The sequence below is a fragment of the Marmota marmota genome, unplaced genomic scaffold (assembly GCF_001458135.2).
Source record: "Marmota marmota marmota unplaced genomic scaffold, marMar, whole genome shotgun sequence".
Taxonomy (NCBI): Eukaryota; Metazoa; Chordata; class Mammalia; order Rodentia; family Sciuridae; genus Marmota; species Marmota marmota.
This window is the reverse complement of record NW_025999853.1, coordinates 7367529-7390526: the sequence shown is the minus strand read 5'-3', so window position 1 is coordinate 7390526 and position 22998 is coordinate 7367529. Positions and strand designations below refer to the sequence as shown.

At 41.9% G+C, this 22998-nt stretch overlaps 1 protein-coding gene across 2 annotated transcripts in view; it reads right to left on the bottom strand.

Annotated features, from left to right (window-relative positions):
• Slc41a2 (solute carrier family 41 member 2) overlaps positions 1-22998 on the bottom strand; it is a 135950-nt gene that overhangs the window by 91405 nt on the left and 21547 nt on the right. For both annotated transcript variants that reach the window (XM_048802829.1, XM_015482823.2), the window contains exons 2-3: positions 21005-21727; positions 7539-8261 (exon numbers count right to left, since the gene is read on the bottom strand). In XM_048802829.1, coding sequence (XP_048658786.1) covers positions 7539-8093 — 555 coding nt within the window. In that variant the 5' untranslated portion in view covers positions 8094-8261; positions 21005-21727. The remainder of the gene's footprint in view (positions 1-7538; positions 8262-21004; positions 21728-22998) is intronic.

The window sequence follows — 22998 nt, the reverse complement described above, 5'->3', positions numbered from 1 at the left end:
GACTCGGCATTGGTGTGATAGAGTAAGAGGTGTGAATCACTGACTTCCTATCTTTGCCCCAAACATTCTTTTCTCTCCACCGCCAGGCCTGTGCTAGGAGAAGCTCCCAAACTTTCCTAGTCCTGGGACTCTCAGTATCTCAGAAAGGTGTTCATGGCATCTCTAGGACAAAAGAAATATGTAGAAGTCCTATTATTAAGTAGTTGTCTCTAAATAATAAGTATTTTTGCCCCAAAATTTGGTAGTCATTAGTTTCTGAAGGTATCCTTCAGAAACTAAAAAGAAAGTCTTTCCAAGACCAGAAAAATTCAGAAAATTCATCCCCACAGCTGACTTTGGCAGAAGTATGTGAAGGAGTCCCAAGCTAGACACAAAAGGATGGGACCCCTGAAGACACCAGGCGGAAGCACAAAGCACACTTGAGCAGACACGGAAGGGAGGAAGAGGAGGACCTACCAACATTGAAAGAGACAATACAGTAAAAAAAAAAAACAAAAAAAAACATAATGGCATTTTATATAATCATGATTATTTACTAATAGAATAATGTGTGCCTGTTGGGCACTGTGTAACCTGTCAGGTCTTGGAACTGGACATTATCATCTCTGTTTCTTATTTTATATTGGTTTTCTGTGACACATTTTTTGGAGGGGCATCAGTACTGGAATTGAACCTAGGGCCTTGTGCATGCTAGGCAAGCACTCTAACACTCAGCTACATCTCCAGCCCTTTTCAATTTTTTTTTGAAGCAGGGTCTTACTAAAAAGCCTGGAGACTTTTAAAAACCCAAGTTATAGTTGGGTGTAGTATGTTGCACTTGTCCCAGCAACCAGGCAGGCTGAGGCAGAAGGATCAACTGAGCCAGGAGCTGAAAACCAGCCTGGCAGATAAACTTCCCACAGAGAGAGTTCCAGGCCGAGAGGTCTTCATCAGGAATCATAGCAAACATGTAAATAAATAATGACAGTTACATAAACCCTTATAAAGAATAGAAAGGGAAAGAGTGTTTTCAAATCCATTTAAGGGACCAGCATTTTCTGCTGGCTATAAAGACCATTACAGGTTAATCTTACCCACAGATACACGTGCCAAAATCCTCAACAAAACATTAGCAAACTTGACCAGAGTTTTACAAAAGCAACATTAAGACTAGTTGTATTTATTCCAGAAATGTAGAGTTTAATAAATGTTATTTAACATTGATCCAAAGGAAAAAATATATATCAATAAAAAGAGAAAAAAGCATTTGATCAGTCAACATCCGTGCATAATTTTTTTAAAAAAGAAACATTAGTAAACTTAAAAAAGACAGTCTTGCTGGGCAAGGCAATGCATGCCTATAATCCCAGTGGCTCGGGAGCTGAGGTAGCAGAATTGCAAGTTCAAAGCCAACCTCAGAAACTTAGTGAGGTCCCAGGTAACTCAGTGAGACCCCGTCTCTGAAAAAAATACAAAGCGGGGTGGCCTGGGGACATGGCTTAGTGGGTGAATCCCCTGGATTCACTCCCCAGTACCAAAAAAAAAAAAAAAAAGTCTTAATTTGATAAAGAGTATTATAAAACCCAATAGCAAAACCCATATTTAATGGTGAAATGTGGGAAGCTCTGAGAACAAGAAAGCTTCCTGCTGTCACAGCTTCTAACAGGCCCCGAACTGATCAGCAAGAAAAAGTTGTCCAGTGCACAAGGCTCAGGGGAAAATGCGACTTTTTACAGACGATGGTTAGTTATGCTGAAGGAATTCAAAATGAATCTACACATAAATTATTAACCTTAACACAGAACTTTAACAAAGTTGCTAGACACAGGTCAATAAAGAAAAAACACTTTACATACCTACAACACACAGAAAATGGATTTCTTAGGGAACCATACCACCGACACCAACATCAAATAGCATCAAATAACCGGGAATGAATCTAATCAAAAAATGTAAAAGTTCTATGTTCAAAACTAAAACAGCTGGGGCTGGGGCTCAGTGGTGGAGCGCTTGCCTAGCACGTGGGAGGCACCGGGTTTGAGGCCCGGGGTTTGATCCTCAGCACCGCATAAAAAATAAAGTTATTAAAAAAAAAAAACAAAACTCTAAAACACCCTTGAAAGCAATGGAAGCGATCCTTCCTAGGAGTAGCTCGAGGAGAGTGCTTGCCCAGCCAGCGCAAGACCCTGGATTCGATTCCAGTATTAAAAACAGAACAGAGTGACCTCCACAGAGGACGGGCCGAGGCCGCGTTAGATCACCAAGCGCTGAGAGTCAACTCTCCCCGAGGTGAAACGCAATCGAAATCACAACTGCAGCGACCGTTTCTGTGGAAACTTACAGACCTATACTAGAATGCAGGTGGATGGTTGTAGTTGGACAGAATATGTTTATTTTATTTATTTATTTTTATGTGGTGCTGAGGATTGAGCCCAGGGCCTTGCAGTGCTAGGCGAGCGCTCTACCACTGGGCCACATATTTTATACAAAGATATGAAAAATTGTGTTCTATATGTGTCATAAGAATTAGAATACATTCTGCTATCGTGTATTTAAAAAAAAAAAAAATCCATGAATAATCCCAGCACAGGGCCACAAGCCTGTACTACCAGGAACTCAGGAGGCTGAGGCAGGATGATCTTAAATTCAAACCCAGCCTGGGCAATTTAGAGAGACCCAGTCTCAAAAATAAAATAGGCCAGGCACAAAGGTGAAAGCCCATCAGCTCAGTGACTTGGGATGCTGAGGTAGGAAGAGCAGGATCGAAAGTTCAGGGCCAGCCTCAGGAATTTAGCAAGAGCCTCAGCAACTTAATGAGAATCTGTCTCAAAATATTAAAAGGGCTGGGGATATAGCTCAGTGGTAAAGTACCACTGGGCTCAATTCCCGGTTCTGGGAAGTAGGGGGCAGATGGAAATACAGAGGGCAAAGAATCACCGAAGCACTTCTGAGAATGAACAAGGCAAGGAGAACACCTCTACTCCATACCAAGACTTGTACCAGAGCCAGGGGACAGCAGGGATGGAGCCAGGATCCTTAAACACACAAAGGACCGAGGGCACAGGCACCCCACGCAGACCGCACCTGACTCACCACAAGGAGCAGGGCCAGGCAGTGGCCACAGTTCAGTCTTGCTTTGTTTTCCTTTCAAAATTTGACATATTATTTTGAGAGCAATTATGTAACAGCATGGATACAACAGGAAATGTACATGGAAAGAAAAAATACACTTTTCTTCCACTTTTTTTTTCTTCCCCACTTCCTACTCTGAACAAAAAGTCCGTCCAGGCAAGGGATGGTCTAAAAGCAAAAGGAAGCACCAAAGCACTGAGAAGGTGACATAAGGACATCTTAATTACCACAGGGTATGGGAGGATTTCTGAAAGAGACAACACAAACCAAGGGAAAGTAGGAGGAAGAAATGTTTCAAAGTTAAGAAGTTTTCCTCATCAAAATGCACCATGGAAAGAATAAAAAGGCAAGCCAGGGGAATAGATATTTTTAATACATAGAACTAAAAAGTTCATATTCAAGAAATATAAATAACTCCTACAAGCCTCTAGGAAAAACAGAAAAAAATCAGCAAGGACATTTTACCAGGCATATCCAAATGGTCAGCACGCATCATTAGCACCAGAGAAATCCCCACTAACACCATGATGAGAAACCACCCGCATGTGTGAGAATTCCTAAAATTAGAAAGACAGCTGATTCCAAGTATAAATAAGCACAAAGACCAGTAGGATCTCTTGTACACTGCTAACTAGAGGGAAAATTGGTACAATTAGTTTGGAAAGCCACCTCACATCTATTAAACTTGAGTACCTACATATTCTGAGACCTGGAAATCCCATATCTATACACAGAGCCAACAAATTTGTACACACGAACACCTACTGCAAACACTCTTTCTCCCAATGTCCATCAATAGTAGAATAGAGAAATTGCAGGACATTCATACAATGGAGTACTATGCAGCAATGAAAATAAATGAAAGTACGGTCCCATGAAACTTAAGGACACAAAGAAGGCTAATGAAGGATTGTACAGATGCTGTTTCTTGAGCTGGTTGATGGTTATATGGAAGTTTGTATTATAAAAATCCACCAAGCTCTAATGTTTTTGCTTTGTACACTCTGAATGTATTAAGTTTTACAAATAAAAAGTTTTTAAAAGCCTAAATAAAATCCTTCAAAACATTTACATACTGTTTTTGCCATTTTTAGTACTAAGGTTTGACACTATAAAGTCATGAGGTCAGTAGTCCTAAAGTCCACAGGACCTTTAATTAATTATACATGTGCTAGTCTTTCCAACACTAACAAGACACACGCAAACACGACACCGGAGGAATGCACATGAAGAGCCACGTAAATACTCAGCCACTCTGTCCCCTAACATGTTATTCTTATAGCAGCCACTAGCTAAATGGTGTTTCTTCACAATGATTAGTATATCAGAAAAAAATCCAACCAAAGACAGCTTATCCACTGTAGCATCTTGTGACACCATCATAATAACCTGAAACAATCATATTTCAAATGTTAGATGGGGTCGGTCCCCCTTTGGTGTTATCTTCTGTTAAAAAGAACTTAATACAGTTCCTTTTGCCCTCTGCTGGTGGGAATGTTTCTATTTGTGTACATTTCCATTTAGATAAAAATGCTATCGACTGATGGCTCAGAGTCACAAATAACCTGAGATTCTTTTAGGAAGCAAATAATAAAAAGCAAATTACAAGGTACCCTGCCTAACACACTGGCCGTGGTCAACCTTCCTCGGAAGGATGAAAACTGACAGTAAAAGATACCACATTTTGACAATTTACTACTTCAGAAAAATAGTTCTGTAACCACAATACATTTAAACCCCCTACAAATCAGTAAGTAGCACATCCATTTTTAAAATGAATAAAAGATACAAAAATAGTAATTGACAGAAAAAAATCACCATGGCTAAAATAAAGACATGGAAAACACAAAACATTAAGAACCATCAAAAAATGCTGAGGGCCGGGTGAAGCTCAGGGCTGGAGCACCTGCCTAGCAAGCACGCGGCTTGAGTTCAACCCCAGCACCCAGAAAACAGTAGAAAGATAAAGTTGATTAAAACCCAATAATATTTTCCCACAGCTTGGCAAAAATTAAAAAGATCAAGAATACCCAGTGCTGATATGGTGTAGGAAAATAAGAGTATTATGTATCTATGGTAGGAGTGCAAGATGGGACATATCTGCAAAATTATAAACACACACACACTCTAACACCCAGCAGACTCTTTTTTTGATTGGTGAATTACAGTTTTACCTAATAATGGACTTCGTTGTGATATCCTCACAGATGCACACTCAAAATTTGGCTCGTTTCATCCTTTGTACCCCCACTTCCTCTCCCCTCCTCCCTCGGGTCTCCTGGTCTATTTTCCTAAGGTCCCTTTTCTTTCCTTCTTCTCTGGGGCTTCCACATGAGAGAAAAACCTATGGCCCTGCATTTTCTGGTTCTGACTAATCCCACTTGACAGAATGTTCTATCCTTTTCCCTGCAAATGACATGATTTCATTTTTCATATGGCTAAATAAACTGCTGTTGTACATATACACCACATTATCCAGTCATCTGCTGTTGGACACCTAAGCAGATTCCATGACTTGGCGATTCTGAATTGTACTGCTATAAACATGGGAATGCAAGGATCGCTGTAGTGTGCTAATTCCTTTGGATAAATACCCAGGAGTGGTAGAGCTGGGTCATGTGGTGGTGCTAAGTCCAGTCTTTTGAGAATCCTCCTTGCTGACCTCCATAATGGCTACCGTAATTTACAGCCCCACCAATAGCATAGAAGTATTTCTTTTTCCTGCATCTTTGCCAGCATTTATTATTATTTGCATTTTGTGGGAAGTTTACTGGGAATTGAATTCAGCGGTACTTTACCAGTTAGGTACATATCCAGTCCTTTTTATTTTTTATTTTGAGACAGGGTCTATGTTTCTGAGGGTCTCACTAAATCCCTGAGGCTGGCCTTGAACTTGTGATCCTCCTGCTTCAGCCTCCAGTTAACAGGAGTGTGCCTATGAGCTCGGCATATCTGTATTCAATGACTGACAATCTGACTAGAAGGAGATGAAATCTCAGTGTAATTAGATTTGCATCTTCCTGATTGCAAAAGGTGTTGAACATTTTTTCATGTATTTGTTGGCCATTTGAATTTCAGAATCTCTTTTTTGGGTGCAGGGTACTGGAGATTGAACTCAGGGGCCCTTGACCACTGAGCCACATCTCCAGTCCTATTTATATATCTTATTTAGAGAAAGAGTCTCACTGAGTTGTTTAGCACCTCGCTTTTGCTGAGGCTGGCTTTGAATTCAAGGATCCTTCTGCCTCAGCCTCCTGAGCCACTGCGCCCAGCAGAAATCTCATTTTTAAGATGTGTTCTATGAGCTGGGCATCATAGCACATGCCTATAATCCCAGTTACTCAGGAGGCTGAAGCAAGAGGATTTCAAGTTTGAGGCCAGCCTAGGCAACTTAAGGACACCCAGTCTCAAAATAAAATTTAAAAAACAAAGGAGTGGGGAAGTAGCCGAATGTTTGCCTAGCAAGTGCAAAGTGCTGAGCTCAATCATCAGTACTACCAAAAAATATATATTTTTATTTCATATATATTTCATAACCTATGAACATATTAGTTCAAGTACATAAAGATACATTTAGATACATTCACCAGGATATTTACTGGAACAGCAGCATGGAAGAAGAATAAATAAATTTTGGTATATACATATAATGGAACATCAAGCACTTATTTTTAATGCCATTTTTATTTTTATTTGTTTCTGAATTACTGGGGATTGGACCAGGGCTTCACACATGCTAGGCCGGTGCTCTACCACTGAGCTTAGTCCCCAGCCAAAGCACTCATTTTAAATGCAGAAATCTTTGAGAACCAATGTGTGTACAATATGTATTACTAAATAATGAAAATGAGTTGCAGAAAAGTATATGTAGCATTTCATCTTTATTTCTGAAAAGAACTCAGATATGTATAAATACACCACAGAAAAAAGCCTCAACAGTGGTAATCTCTGGAAGGAGGGAGTGTGGGTTTGGAGATGAGTAGTAAATGTGATTCCATCTTTTACCTAATAGTCTTTAATGTTTGGATTTGTTTTAATGAGCACATATTAACTTTTACTGACTATATTAACAAGTATTTAATAAAACATTTATTGAGTTTTTCCTTTCTCCCTTTTTATACTGGGGATCAAATTCAGGGCTTCACACATGCTATCACAGAGATATATCCCAGCCCTGGGTTTTCCATGAACTAACTTGTTTTGAATTACTTTATGGCTAGAATGACTATTCTTATCTAGGGATGAAGCTCAGTGGTGGAGCGTCTCCCTAGCATGCACGAGGCTCTGAGTTCAAATTCCAGCACTTCAGAAAGTGAGAAAGAAAAGTAGGTTGGCTGGCTGTTTTGAAATTCTTAACCTATACGAACAGAGCATTTCAATGAGGATGGAATGACCAGAAAGAGAGCAGGGTTAACCTGAGCACTCACCTGGACTATATCCAAAACCATGCCAGCTGAAACCGTGCCAAATCCAGCCAGCAGAAACGGCACCAGGATCTGCAGGGCCATGATGCCGCTGGATTCCTTGGGCAACTTTTGGCTTGTTTCCACAATGACGTCCTCGTCGCCCTCACTGGACACGTCTTCGCCCTGCAGCATGGCAGTCGTTTCCGAGGCCTCCCTGCCGTCACAGTAATTGTAGTTGGCGTAGTCCTCGTACTTGGGACTGCAGTTTGAGGGTGCGTGCCCGCTGCTCCCGTGGAAAGGCTGCTCGGAGAAACCGTGGTACTCCACGTGCTGCTCGGACCTGCTACTGAACGCCTGGCCTGCCCCTGACAACCCATCTTGCCAAAGGCCGTTGGTCTTTTTGTGCCTGTCTTCCTGGCTTTTCTGGTAAATTACTGGAACCATGCTCAACAGTAAGTTTAAAAACTTGTCAGACTGAATTGTATTTAAATTTAAAGTCCAATCGACAAAACCTTCTCCACTACTGAAACCACCACTTGTTTTACTGCTAATAGATCTTCCTTTACTATTAGTCATATTGTCATCACAAAAGTCCCTGTATTCCTTAGACCTCAGGCTCCGTGACCATAGCAGATGAACCAGAGCCACCCAGACACCTGCCAAGGTTAAGCTGTTGATTCCATCCTTCGGCAGCGCTTCCTCTAGGAATCAAGGATGCTCAGAAGCTCCACCTCGGAACTGGATCTGCCAGGAAAAAAGAAATCAAAGTTTAAAAATCAGATGAACTATCCTGCTATCTAGATTTGCAGAGTTAAAGTATAAAACGCATCTTAAGCAGCCTAAGGTGCTCACACTAGATTCTGTGGGCCAGAAACAACTGTTCTGTGCCACATAATTGCTTTGAAAGAAACTACAGAGTTATTTTTTGTGCTCGATCTTTTTAAAAGCATTTCTTATTTTTGCACACTTTATGTAACTAATTCCCATGTAAGGTCTTTAGCGGCCTCTGAAGTTCCACAGTGGATGAATCTATGAAATAATAATTACTATAGAGGACTCAATCTAATGACACCAACTTTTACATACACAAGATAAAGTAGATAGCATTCACTACACTTTAAACATTAAATAATAAGCCATATTACTTTATTTACAACTTAATCAACTTTTGTTATTAAAATAAGAAATGATGATGATGTCTACAGTAACAACGCCTGGTAGATATCCTGATATAAAATTAGGTTACAGTCATAGTCATAGTTCTGACATACAAAAAAAATTCCCTATAACTGACTTAAAGAATATAATCCTTCTATTACTTAGAAAATAACCAAACTGATTAAAGGGATTACAGAGATTCATTCAATTGCAATTTGCAAGCCAACCAAAGCAAAGCCTGGAACGCACTTCCGGACTTCTCAAAGTCTGCCTGGCCCTTCCTCCCACAGTAGGCCCCTCTAAAGAGACACACACTGAAGTTAGTCAGAGTGTGATGGGCACCGAAGCTGCAGGGCCACACGCCACCTGCTCAGGTGGAGAGCCTAACTGTTTGCACAAATGCTGCCTCAGCTGGAGGGGCTTTCAAAGCTATCGACTGACAGGTCTAAGGCCTAGGCTGTATGTCACCAACACCCAAGTGGGTCTGTACTCCCAAGATCAAGACACTGGCACTGATATGATAAAGGACAGGTGGCCCCACCACCTATGGGACTGCCTATCTACCAGGCTAGACCAAAACGAGCTGCCACCAGTACTGCTGGTTTTAAGGAAAACCACTGCATTATTCAGTACATTTGTTTTCTGTGCCTTGGAGCATCCACCTCCTCTCCTCGGAGAGAAAGAGAAACAGGAAGCTGTGGAAAAGGGAGAAAGAGGTGGGGCTGTGTAGGTCAAGGGCCTGACTCACCCATTTCGTCCTTCATTCACCCTCCTCTCCTCCCTCTGATTATGGGAAGTCTGGGAATGCCTACCAGGGAATTCTCAGAATATACATTCCAGGACCCCAAACCTATTAAGAATATCTATGTTTGAGGCCCACAATTTTTTTTTTAACTTCCACAGCACTGACTTCTAAGGACCTGCGCTGAGAAGGTAATGAGTACATGAAATGCTGCAGTGGACCCTCCACTGCAGATTCCACATCCAGGAGTTCAACCAATCACAGGTGGACAATATGCTTAAATGTACTGTATTTTTTTAAAGAGAATTTTAATATTTATTTTTTAGTTTTCGGCAGACACAACATCTTTGTTTGAATGTGGTGCTGAGGATCGAACCCGGGCCGCACGCATGCCAGGCGAGCGTGCTACCGCCTGAGCCACATCCCCAGCCCCGAAAATGCATTGTATTGAGAACACACAACTGTTTCTTCTTGTCATCCCTAAACAAGATAGTAGAAAACTTTTACAGAGCATTTACACTGTGCTAGGTACTCTAAATAACCTAGAGGTGACTTAAAGTTTAGGCTAGAATGTGCATTGGTTATATCCAAATACCATTTCATATGAGGACCTGAATATCCACAGAATTGGGTATCTGTGGGGAGTCCTGGAACCAGTTCCCCACAGGTGTCAAAGAGTGACAGTAGTTACCAGTTTTGTCCCTTGCAGGATGATCAGTATATAGGGAAAATATGTTTAAAGAACATCCCATGAAGGGAACCCATGCAGAGTGGAGATGAAACTGAGTACTAGAAAAAGACCTGAAGAGCTGCTGGGAGCTTCTGGAATGGAAACTACCCATCTAGAATGTCAGAGATCTGCAGCTTTACCGGAGTGAGACTGGGTGGTTTTTATTTCTTCAACTCATTTGCCTTTTTAAAAATAGCATTTCACTTCCTCAAAGAAGTCTTTAATCAAATAAAATGCAAAACAAACCCAAGATCTATTCCACCAAAGGACCAGGGATGGGCAAGTTCTTCCTCTTGAAGCAGAATTACCAGGTGGATGAAAGTGGAAATGGCGGAGAAAAGCAGGTAAACAAGAAGGATGGAGGGCAGCTTCCTCTCCTGATTCAGCCAACTTGAAGTTCAGAAAGCTCTAAATGTGCTCAGGACACTCGCCCAACAAGCAGCGCCAAGTAGAAAAATGGGGAAGAAAGGGGAAAGGGGGGTTTCCCAAGACGCGTCATCTCTCAGAATCTCTCAGGATGTGGCTAAGGGAGTGCCGCGGAGTTGGTCGATGGGATCCAGATGTGCAGCACATCTGCTCACGCCCCTACTCCTAGCAGTCCTACTGCAGCACAAGCCGTTCAGAGGGTCGGATGGAGAGGTGGGCTCTGCGGCCACTGTGCACACAGACCACAGAAATTTGGGTGAATGATAAAAGAGTGCTTCTCAGAAAAAGGACACTCTGAGCAGGGCCTTGGGCCAGACTTCAGACCCTGTCCATCCCTTCAGCCAAGTACCCTCGCACAGTGAAGAAGCTGGTCAACCCCGTGCATGAGGGCGAGCAGTTGGGTGAAACGCTAAGCCATGTTTCAAGAACACAAAACACACAGCGGACAGATGATTTATTAGTATTTGCTCAATATCTTTCCCCAATATTTTAGCTAATGGTATCTAATTCCTGTGGGAAACTGGCCTTTCCTGCTCCGGGAGATTCTGGTAGGTCTTTTGATCACAATGGAAACCTTCCAGACACAGTGATGACAAGCGGCTCACCAAGGATCCAAGGCACAGGCAGTGACTTCTTAACAAGACTCCTGAAGCCCAAGAAATAAAACCAAGAGTCAGTAAGCAGGATGACATGGAATTAAAAGGCAAAGAACGGCAAAGAAAACAAGAACATGAAGAGAGAGCCTATGGAACAGGAGATCTTTATCACTGCTCCTCAGACAAGGGATTAATATCCAGAATATATAAAGAAATCAAGGAACTAACACCAAACGTGGGAGGCCATCCTTGCACGTGATTCGAGTCACCTCCCCGGCTGGGCGAGAGGCGCTGAGACACATCTTTGTGTCCAGAGCTTTCCCCACCCTTCAGGTCGGAGGGCTTGTCTGTGTGGAGGTGTGCCTGACCATAGCCCCTGAAGACCTAATCGTCTCACCTGACCTTGGGACACTGCCCCCTTAATCTTCATTGGATGGGATTTTCTCCAGAATTTTTTATTCCCCAATAAAAGTCCACTCCCTGGCGTGTTCTCTCTCTCTCTCTCTCTCTCTCTCTCTGGCCTCTTCAGTAAATCTCGCTACCCTAATAGGTAGCTGGAAGCTGGAGGTAGGAGAAGCCGTCCTGGAGCTGGTTTAAAGGTAATTAGAGTCTCTCTCTGTAATTCAAACTCCCTGTGGATTTCTCATGCAGCCGAACCTTCAACTATGAAGACTGTGCTGGCCGCAGGCTAAAAACCAAAAACCAAAAAAAANGGGGGCAGGCCAGAGACGTAGCTCAGTGGTAAAGCACTTATCTGGCATATACAAGGCCCTGGTTCGTCCCTAGCGCAAATGCACGCGCGCACACACATGCACACACACACACACAAAAAAAAAGAAAGCAAGCACTGGGATTCATTCCAGTGGCACCCTAAATCTCTAGTCTTAATAAAAACAGGAACCAGTGTTGTCCATATTTTCTAATGGGTTAAAATTCTCCTATGGAGACCTGGGGAGTTAGCTCAGTGGCAGAGTACTTGCCTAGTGAGGCCCTGGACTCCATCTCCAGAGCCTCACACACAAAAAAATTGAGTGTGCTAATAGAATAGCCTCCTTCCACGCCGGAATGATGGTGATGGGCATGACGATGTGAGTAACAGGTGACAACAGTGACACTAACGGCACCTGACATGCACTCACTGCTCCAGACCCTGTTCTTCAGACTCCTGCATTTCATCTCAACCACAGACCCAGGAGCCAGGTACTGCTTTTATCAAATCCCAGACATGATTCTAGAATACATTTTAGATCATTTTCTCACACCTACCTAGACAGAAACAATGGGCTGATGTCACACTTTGGGCCTGCTGAGATGTACCCCTTTGGGCTACTCTTTTCTAGTCCAATTCAAATCAGACATTTATAACCAAACAGAATTACTATGAAATCCCCAACGACTCGGCATTGGTGTGATAGAGTAAGAGGTGTGAATCACTGACTTCCTATCTTTGCCCCAAACATTCTTTTCTCTCCACCGCCAGGCCTGTGCTAGGAGAAGCTCCCAAACTTTCCTAGTCCTGGGACTCTCAGTATCTCAGAAAGGTGTTCATGGCATCTCTAGGACAAAAGAAATATGTAGAAGTCCTATTATTAAGTAGTTGTCTCTAAATAATAAGTATTTTTGCCCCAAAATTTGGTAGTCATTAGTTTCTGAAGGTATCCTTCAGAAACTAAAAAGAAAGTCTTTCCAAGACCAGAAAAATTCAGAAAATTCATCCCCACAGCTGACTTTGGCAGAAGTATGTGAAGGAGTCCCAAGCTAGACACAAAAGGATGGGACCCCTGAAGACACCAGGCGGAAGCACAAAGCACACTTGAGCAGACACGGAAGGGAGGAAGAGGAGGACCTACCAACATTGAAAGAGACAATACAGTAAAAAAAAAAAACAAAAAAAAACATAATGGCATTTTATATAATCATGATTATTTACTAATAGAATAATGTGTGCCTGTTGGGCACTGTGTAACCTGTCAGGTCTTGGAACTGGACATTATCATCTCTGTTTCTTATTTTATATTGGTTTTCTGTGACACATTTTTTGGAGGGGCATCAGTACTGGAATTGAACCTAGGGCCTTGTGCATGCTAGGCAAGCACTCTAACACTCAGCTACATCTCCAGCCCTTTTCAATTTTTTTTTGAAGCAGGGTCTTACTAAATGGTCAAAACTGACCTCCAACTTGTGCTCCTCCTGCCTCGGCCTCCTGAGTAGCTGGGATTACAGGTGGGTGCCACCTCTTACCACAGACACTTTCTCTTTGATCACAGCACTGATTAAAAACCCTCTTTTGCAAAGATACATCATCAAAGGAATAGTGTGATCTAATGTTGAAACCTTGGAACTACCTGGAGCTAGTAGGCTGTAGAGTGTCCAAGAGATGTCACTGAATCTCCCTTAAAACTTAAGCCATCCCATGGCACACCTGGGCCTCATTACACACCCTTTGGGAAATAGAGATAGTGAGGGGCAGCAGAGTCCACAGAACAAAGCAGGGGCTCTGCAGTCAATGACCAGGCTGAGCCCACTCCACGCCTCACCGTGGCATCTGGGGAAATGGCTTTACTCTCTTCATCTCAAATGGGGACTTGATGGTGTAGGACCACATGTCACTGCACACAGTAACAAACTGTTTATTAGCTATTAACACCCTGATGCATTATCAGTTAATTTTCCTGAAAGGAAAAAAAACACCAATGAAGAAAGAATACTATAGCCAGCAAAGGTAACCTTCAGAAACTAAAAAGAAAGTCTTTCCAAGACCAGAAAAAGTCAGAAAATCCATCCCCACGGCTGAGTTTAGCAGAAGTGCATGAGGGAGTCCCAAGCTAGACGCAAAAGGAAGGGACCCCTCAAGACACCAGGCAGAAGCACAAAGCGCGCTACAGCAGACACGGAAGGGAGGAAGAGGAGGACCGACCAACACCAAAAACCAGGCCTCAAAGATGAGCAAGTTCTTCTTGAAGGAACACGGGTAGACACAGGGGACAACCTGCAAAAACTTGCAACAAACGACAAGAGCATGTCATTTTTTTTTTTTTTTTTGAAGCAGGGTCTTACTAAAAAGCCTGGAGACTTTTAAAAACCCAAGTTATAGTTGGGTGTAGTATGTTGCACTTGTCCCAGCAACCAGGCAGGCTGAGGCAGAAGGATCAACTGAGCCAGGAGCTGAAAACCAGCCTGGCAGATAAACTTCCCACAGAGAGAGTTCCAGGCCGAGAGGTCTTCATCAGGAATCATAGCAAACATGTAAATAAATAATGACAGTTACATAAACCCTTATAAAGAATAGAAAGGGAAAGAGTGTTTTCAAATCCATTTAAGGGACCAGCATTTTCTGCTGGCTATAAAGACCATTACAGGTTAATCTTACCCACAGATACACGTGCCAAAATCCTCAACAAAACATTAGCAAACTTGACCAGAGTTTTACAAAAGCAACATTAAGACTAGTTGTATTTATTCCAGAAATGTAGAGTTTAATAAATGTTATTTAACATTGATCCAAAGGAAAAAATATATATCAATAAAAAGAGAAAAAAGCATTTGATCAGTCAACATCCGTGCATAATTTTTTTAAAAAAGAAACATTAGTAAACTTAAAAAAGACAGTCTTGCTGGGCAAGGCAATGCATGCCTATAATCCCAGTGGCTCGGGAGCTGAGGTAGCAGAATTGCAAGTTCAAAGCCAACCTCAGAAACTTAGTGAGGTCCCAGGTAACTCAGTGAGACCCCGTCTCTGAAAAAAATACAAAGCGGGGTGGCCTGGGGACATGGCTTAGTGGGTGAATCCCCTGGATTCACTCCCCAGTACCAAAAAAAAAAAAAAAAAGTCTTAATTTGATAAAGAGTATTATAAAACCCAATAGCAAAACCCATATTTAATGGTGAAATGTGGGAAGCTCTGAGAACAAGAAAGCTTCCTGCTGTCACAGCTTCTAACAGGCCCCGAACTGATCAGCAAGAAAAAGTTGTCCAGTGCACAAGGCTCAGGGGAAAATGCGACTTTTTACAGACGATGGTTAGTTATGCTGAAGGAATTCAAAATGAATCTACACATAAATTATTAACCTTAACACAGAACTTTAACAAAGTTGCTAGACACAGGTCAATAAAGAAAAAACACTTTACATACCTACAACACACAGAAAATGGATTTCTTAGGGAACCATACCACCGACACCAACATCAAATAGCATCAAATAACCGGGAATGAATCTAATCAAAAAATGTAAAAGTTCTATGTTCAAAACTAAAACAGCTGGGGCTGGGGCTCAGTGGTGGAGCGCTTGCCTAGCACGTGGGAGGCACCGGGTTTGAGGCCCGGGGTTTGATCCTCAGCACCGCATAAAAAATAAAGTTATTAAAAAAAAAAAACAAAACTCTAAAACACCCTTGAAAGCAATGGAAGCGATCCTTCCTAGGAGTAGCTCGAGGAGAGTGCTTGCCCAGCCAGCGCAAGACCCTGGATTCGATTCCAGTATTAAAAACAGAACAGAGTGACCTCCACAGAGGACGGGCCGAGGCCGCGTTAGATCACCAAGCGCTGAGAGTCAACTCTCCCCGAGGTGAAACGCAATCGAAATCACAACTGCAGCGACCGTTTCTGTGGAAACTTACAGACCTATACTAGAATGCAGGTGGATGGTTGTAGTTGGACAGAATATGTTTATTTTATTTATTTATTTTTATGTGGTGCTGAGGATTGAGCCCAGGGCCTTGCAGTGCTAGGCGAGCGCTCTACCACTGGGCCACATATTTTATACAAAGATATGAAAAATTGTGTTCTATATGTGTCATAAGAATTAGAATACATTCTGCTATCGTGTATTTAAAAAAAAAAAAAATCCATGAATAATCCCAGCACAGGGCCACAAGCCTGTACTACCAGGAACTCAGGAGGCTGAGGCAGGATGATCTTAAATTCAAACCCAGCCTGGGCAATTTAGAGAGACCCAGTCTCAAAAATAAAATAGGCCAGGCACAAAGGTGAAAGCCCATCAGCTCAGTGACTTGGGATGCTGAGGTAGGAAGAGCAGGATCGAAAGTTCAGGGCCAGCCTCAGGAATTTAGCAAGAGCCTCAGCAACTTAATGAGAATCTGTCTCAAAATATTAAAAGGGCTGGGGATATAGCTCAGTGGTAAAGTACCACTGGGCTCAATTCCCGGTTCTGGGAAGTAGGGGGCAGATGGAAATACAGAGGGCAAAGAATCACCGAAGCACTTCTGAGAATGAACAAGGCAAGGAGAACACCTCTACTCCATACCAAGACTTGTACCAGAGCCAGGGGACAGCAGGGATGGAGCCAGGATCCTTAAACACACAAAGGACCGAGGGCACAGGCACCCCACGCAGACCGCACCTGACTCACCACAAGGAGCAGGGCCAGGCAGTGGCCACAGTTCAGTCTTGCTTTGTTTTCCTTTCAAAATTTGACATATTATTTTGAGAGCAATTATGTAACAGCATGGATACAACAGGAAATGTACATGGAAAGAAAAAATACACTTTTCTTCCACTTTTTTTTTCTTCCCCACTTCCTACTCTGAACAAAAAGTCCGTCCAGGCAAGGGATGGTCTAAAAGCAAAAGGAAGCACCAAAGCACTGAGAAGGTGACATAAGGACATCTTAATTACCACAGGGTATGGGAGGATTTCTGAAAGAGACAACACAAACCAAGGGAAAGTAGGAGGAAGAAATGTTTCAAAGTTAAGAAGTTTTCCTCATCAAAATGCACCATGGAAAGAATAAAAAGGCAAGCCAGGGGAATAGATATTTTTAATACATAGAACTAAAAAGTTCATATTCAAGAAATATAAATAACTCCTACAAGCCTCTAGGAAAAACAGAAAAAAATCAGCAAGGACATTTTACCAGGCATATCCAAATGGTCAGCACGCATCATTAGCACCAGAGAAATCCCCACTAACACCATGATGAGAAACCACCCGCATGTGTGAGAATTCCTAAAATTAGAAAGACAGCTGATTCCAAGTATAAATAAGCACAAAGACCAGTAGGATCTCTTGTACACTGCTAACTAGAGGGAAAATTGGTACAATTAGTTTGGAAAGCCACCTCACATCTATTAAACTTGAGTACCTACATATTCTGAGACCTGGAAATCCCATATCTATACACAGAGCCAACAAATTTGTACACACGAACACCTACTGCAAACACTCTTTCTCCCAATGTCCATCAATAGTAGAATAGAGAAATTGCAGGACATTCATACAATGGAGTACTATGCAGCAATGAAAATAAATGAAAGTACGGTCCCATGAAACTTAAGGACACAAAGAAGGCTAATGAAGGATTGTACAGATGCTGTTTCTTGAGCTGGTTGATGGTTATATGGAAGTTTGTATTATAAAAATCCACCAAGCTCTAATGTTTTTGCTTTGTACACTCTGAATGTATTAAGTTTTACAAATAAAAAGTTTTTAAAAGCCTAAATAAAATCCTTCAAAACATTTACATACTGTTTTTGCCATTTTTAGTACTAAGGTTTGACACTATAAAGTCATGAGGTCAGTAGTCCTAAAGTCCACAGGACCTTTAATTAATTATACATGTGCTAGTCTTTCCAACACTAACAAGACACACGCAAACACGACACCGGAGGAATGCACATGAAGAGCCACGTAAATACTCAGCCACTCTGTCCCCTAACATGTTATTCTTATAGCAGCCACTAGCTAAATGGTGTTTCTTCACAATGATTAGTATATCAGAAAAAAATCCAACCAAAGACAGCTTATCCACTGTAGCATCTTGTGACACCATCATAATAACCTGAAACAATCATATTTCAAATGTTAGATGGGGTCGGTCCCCCTTTGGTGTTATCTTCTGTTAAAAAGAACTTAATACAGTTCCTTTTGCCCTCTGCTGGTGGGAATGTTTCTATTTGTGTACATTTCCATTTAGATAAAAATGCTATCGACTGATGGCTCAGAGTCACAAATAACCTGAGATTCTTTTAGGAAGCAAATAATAAAAAGCAAATTACAAGGTACCCTGCCTAACACACTGGCCGTGGTCAACCTTCCTCGGAAGGATGAAAACTGACAGTAAAAGATACCACATTTTGACAATTTACTACTTCAGAAAAATAGTTCTGTAACCACAATACATTTAAACCCCCTACAAATCAGTAAGTAGCACATCCATTTTTAAAATGAATAAAAGATACAAAAATAGTAATTGACAGAAAAAAATCACCATGGCTAAAATAAAGACATGGAAAACACAAAACATTAAGAACCATCAAAAAATGCTGAGGGCCGGGTGAAGCTCAGGGCTGGAGCACCTGCCTAGCAAGCACGCGGCTTGAGTTCAACCCCAGCACCCAGAAAACAGTAGAAAGATAAAGTTGATTAAAACCCAATAATATTTTCCCACAGCTTGGCAAAAATTAAAAAGATCAAGAATACCCAGTGCTGATATGGTGTAGGAAAATAAGAGTATTATGTATCTATGGTAGGAGTGCAAGATGGGACATATCTGCAAAATTATAAACACACACACACTCTAACACCCAGCAGACTCTTTTTTTGATTGGTGAATTACAGTTTTACCTAATAATGGACTTCGTTGTGATATCCTCACAGATGCACACTCAAAATTTGGCTCGTTTCATCCTTTGTACCCCCACTTCCTCTCCCCTCCTCCCTCGGGTCTCCTGGTCTATTTTCCTAAGGTCCCTTTTCTTTCCTTCTTCTCTGGGGCTTCCACATGAGAGAAAAACCTATGGCCCTGCATTTTCTGGTTCTGACTAATCCCACTTGACAGAATGTTCTATCCTTTTCCCTGCAAATGACATGATTTCATTTTTCATATGGCTAAATAAACTGCTGTTGTACATATACACCACATTATCCAGTCATCTGCTGTTGGACACCTAAGCAGATTCCATGACTTGGCGATTCTGAATTGTACTGCTATAAACATGGGAATGCAAGGATCGCTGTAGTGTGCTAATTCCTTTGGATAAATACCCAGGAGTGGTAGAGCTGGGTCATGTGGTGGTGCTAAGTCCAGTCTTTTGAGAATCCTCCTTGCTGACCTCCATAATGGCTACCGTAATTTACAGCCCCACCAATAGCATAGAAGTATTTCTTTTTCCTGCATCTTTGCCAGCATTTATTATTATTTGCATTTTGTGGGAAGTTTACTGGGAATTGAATTCAGCGGTACTTTACCAGTTAGGTACATATCCAGTCCTTTTTATTTTTTATTTTGAGACAGGGTCTATGTTTCTGAGGGTCTCACTAAATCCCTGAGGCTGGCCTTGAACTTGTGATCCTCCTGCTTCAGCCTCCAGTTAACAGGAGTGTGCCTATGAGCTCGGCATATCTGTATTCAATGACTGACAATCTGACTAGAAGGAGATGAAATCTCAGTGTAATTAGATTTGCATCTTCCTGATTGCAAAAGGTGTTGAACATTTTTTCATGTATTTGTTGGCCATTTGAATTTCAGAATCTCTTTTTTGGGTGCAGGGTACTGGAGATTGAACTCAGGGGCCCTTGACCACTGAGCCACATCTCCAGTCCTATTTATATATCTTATTTAGAGAAAGAGTCTCACTGAGTTGTTTAGCACCTCGCTTTTGCTGAGGCTGGCTTTGAATTCAAGGATCCTTCTGCCTCAGCCTCCTGAGCCACTGCGCCCAGCAGAAATCTCATTTTTAAGATGTGTTCTATGAGCTGGGCATCATAGCACATGCCTATAATCCCAGTTACTCAGGAGGCTGAAGCAAGAGGATTTCAAGTTTGAGGCCAGCCTAGGCAACTTAAGGACACCCAGTCTCAAAATAAAATTTAAAAAACAAAGGAGTGGGGAAGTAGCCGAATGTTTGCCTAGCAAGTGCAAAGTGCTGAGCTCAATCATCAGTACTACCAAAAAATATATATTTTTATTTCATATATATTTCATAACCTATGAACATATTAGTTCAAGTACATAAAGATACATTTAGATACATTCACCAGGATATTTACTGGAACAGCAGCATGGAAGAAGAATAAATAAATTTTGGTATATACATATAATGGAACATCAAGCACTTATTTTTAATGCCATTTTTATTTTTATTTGTTTCTGAATTACTGGGGATTGGACCAGGGCTTCACACATGCTAGGCCGGTGCTCTACCACTGAGCTTAGTCCCCAGCCAAAGCACTCATTTTAAATGCAGAAATCTTTGAGAACCAATGTGTGTACAATATGTATTACTAAATAATGAAAATGAGTTGCAGAAAAGTATATGTAGCATTTCATCTTTATTTCTGAAAAGAACTCAGATATGTATAAATACACCACAGAAAAAAGCCTCAACAGTGGTAATCTCTGGAAGGAGGGAGTGTGGGTTTGGAGATGAGTAGTAAATGTGATTCCATCTTTTACCTAATAGTCTTTAATGTTTGGATTTGTTTTAATGAGCACATATTAACTTTTACTGACTATATTAACAAGTATTTAATAAAACATTTATTGAGTTTTTCCTTTCTCCCTTTTTATACTGGGGATCAAATTCAGGGCTTCACACATGCTATCACAGAGATATATCCCAGCCCTGGGTTTTCCATGAACTAACTTGTTTTGAATTACTTTATGGCTAGAATGACTATTCTTATCTAGGGATGAAGCTCAGTGGTGGAGCGTCTCCCTAGCATGCACGAGGCTCTGAGTTCAAATTCCAGCACTTCAGAAAGTGAGAAAGAAAAGTAGGTTGGCTGGCTGTTTTGAAATTCTTAACCTATACGAACAGAGCATTTCAATGAGGATGGAATGACCAGAAAGAGAGCAGGGTTAACCTGAGCACTCACCTGGACTATATCCAAAACCATGCCAGCTGAAACCGTGCCAAATCCAGCCAGCAGAAACGGCACCAGGATCTGCAGGGCCATGATGCCGCTGGATTCCTTGGGCAACTTTTGGCTTGTTTCCACAATGACGTCCTCGTCGCCCTCACTGGACACGTCTTCGCCCTGCAGCATGGCAGTCGTTTCCGAGGCCTCCCTGCCGTCACAGTAATTGTAGTTGGCGTAGTCCTCGTACTTGGGACTGCAGTTTGAGGGTGCGTGCCCGCTGCTCCCGTGGAAAGGCTGCTCGGAGAAACCGTGGTACTCCACGTGCTGCTCGGACCTGCTACTGAACGCCTGGCCTGCCCCTGACAACCCATCTTGCCAAAGGCCGTTGGTCTTTTTGTGCCTGTCTTCCTGGCTTTTCTGGTAAATTACTGGAACCATGCTCAACAGTAAGTTTAAAAACTTGTCAGACTGAATTGTATTTAAATTTAAAGTCCAATCGACAAAACCTTCTCCACTACTGAAACCACCACTTGTTTTACTGCTAATAGATCTTCCTTTACTATTAGTCATATTGTCATCACAAAAGTCCCTGTATTCCTTAGACCTCAGGCTCCGTGACCATAGCAGATGAACCAGAGCCACCCAGACACCTGCCAAGGTTAAGCTGTTGATTCCATCCTTCGGCAGCGCTTCCTCTAGGAATCAAGGATGCTCAGAAGCTCCACCTCGGAACTGGATCTGCCAGGAAAAAAGAAATCAAAGTTTAAAAATCAGATGAACTATCCTGCTATCTAGATTTGCAGAGTTAAAGTATAAAACGCATCTTAAGCAGCCTAAGGTGCTCACACTAGATTCTGTGGGCCAGAAACAACTGTTCTGTGCCACATAATTGCTTTGAAAGAAACTACAGAGTTATTTTTTGTGCTCGATCTTTTTAAAAGCATTTCTTATTTTTGCACACTTTATGTAACTAATTCCCATGTAAGGTCTTTAGCGGCCTCTGAAGTTCCACAGTGGATGAATCTATGAAATAATAATTACTATAGAGGACTCAATCTAATGACACCAACTTTTACATACACAAGATAAAGTAGATAGCATTCACTACACTTTAAACATTAAATAATAAGCCATATTACTTTATTTACAACTTAATCAACTTTTGTTATTAAAATAAGAAATGATGATGATGTCTACAGTAACAACGCCTGGTAGATATCCTGATATAAAATTAGGTTACAGTCATAGTCATAGTTCTGACATACAAAAAAAATTCCCTATAACTGACTTAAAGAATATAATCCTTCTATTACTTAGAAAATAACCAAACTGATTAAAGGGATTACAGAGATTCATTCAATTGCAATTTGCAAGCCAACCAAAGCAAAGCCTGGAACGCACTTCCGGACTTCTCAAAGTCTGCCTGGCCCTTCCTCCCACAGTAGGCCCCTCTAAAGAGACACACACTGAAGTTAGTCAGAGTGTGATGGGCACCGAAGCTGCAGGGCCACACGCCACCTGCTCAGGTGGAGAGCCTAACTGTTTGCACAAATGCTGCCTCAGCTGGAGGGGCTTTCAAAGCTATCGACTGACAGGTCTAAGGCCTAGGCTGTATGTCACCAACACCCAAGTGGGTCTGTACTCCCAAGATCAAGACACTGGCACTGATATGATAAAGGACAGGTGGCCCCACCACCTATGGGACTGCCTATCTACCAGGCTAGACCAAAACGAGCTGCCACCAGTACTGCTGGTTTTAAGGAAAACCACTGCATTATTCAGTACATTTGTTTTCTGTGCCTTGGAGCATCCACCTCCTCTCCTCGGAGAGAAAGAGAAACAGGAAGCTGTGGAAAAGGGAGAAAGAGGTGGGGCTGTGTAGGTCAAGGGCCTGACTCACCCATTTCGTCCTTCATTCACCCTCCTCTCCTCCCTCTGATTATGGGAAGTCTGGGAATGCCTACCAGGGAATTCTCAGAATATACATTCCAGGACCCCAAACCTATTAA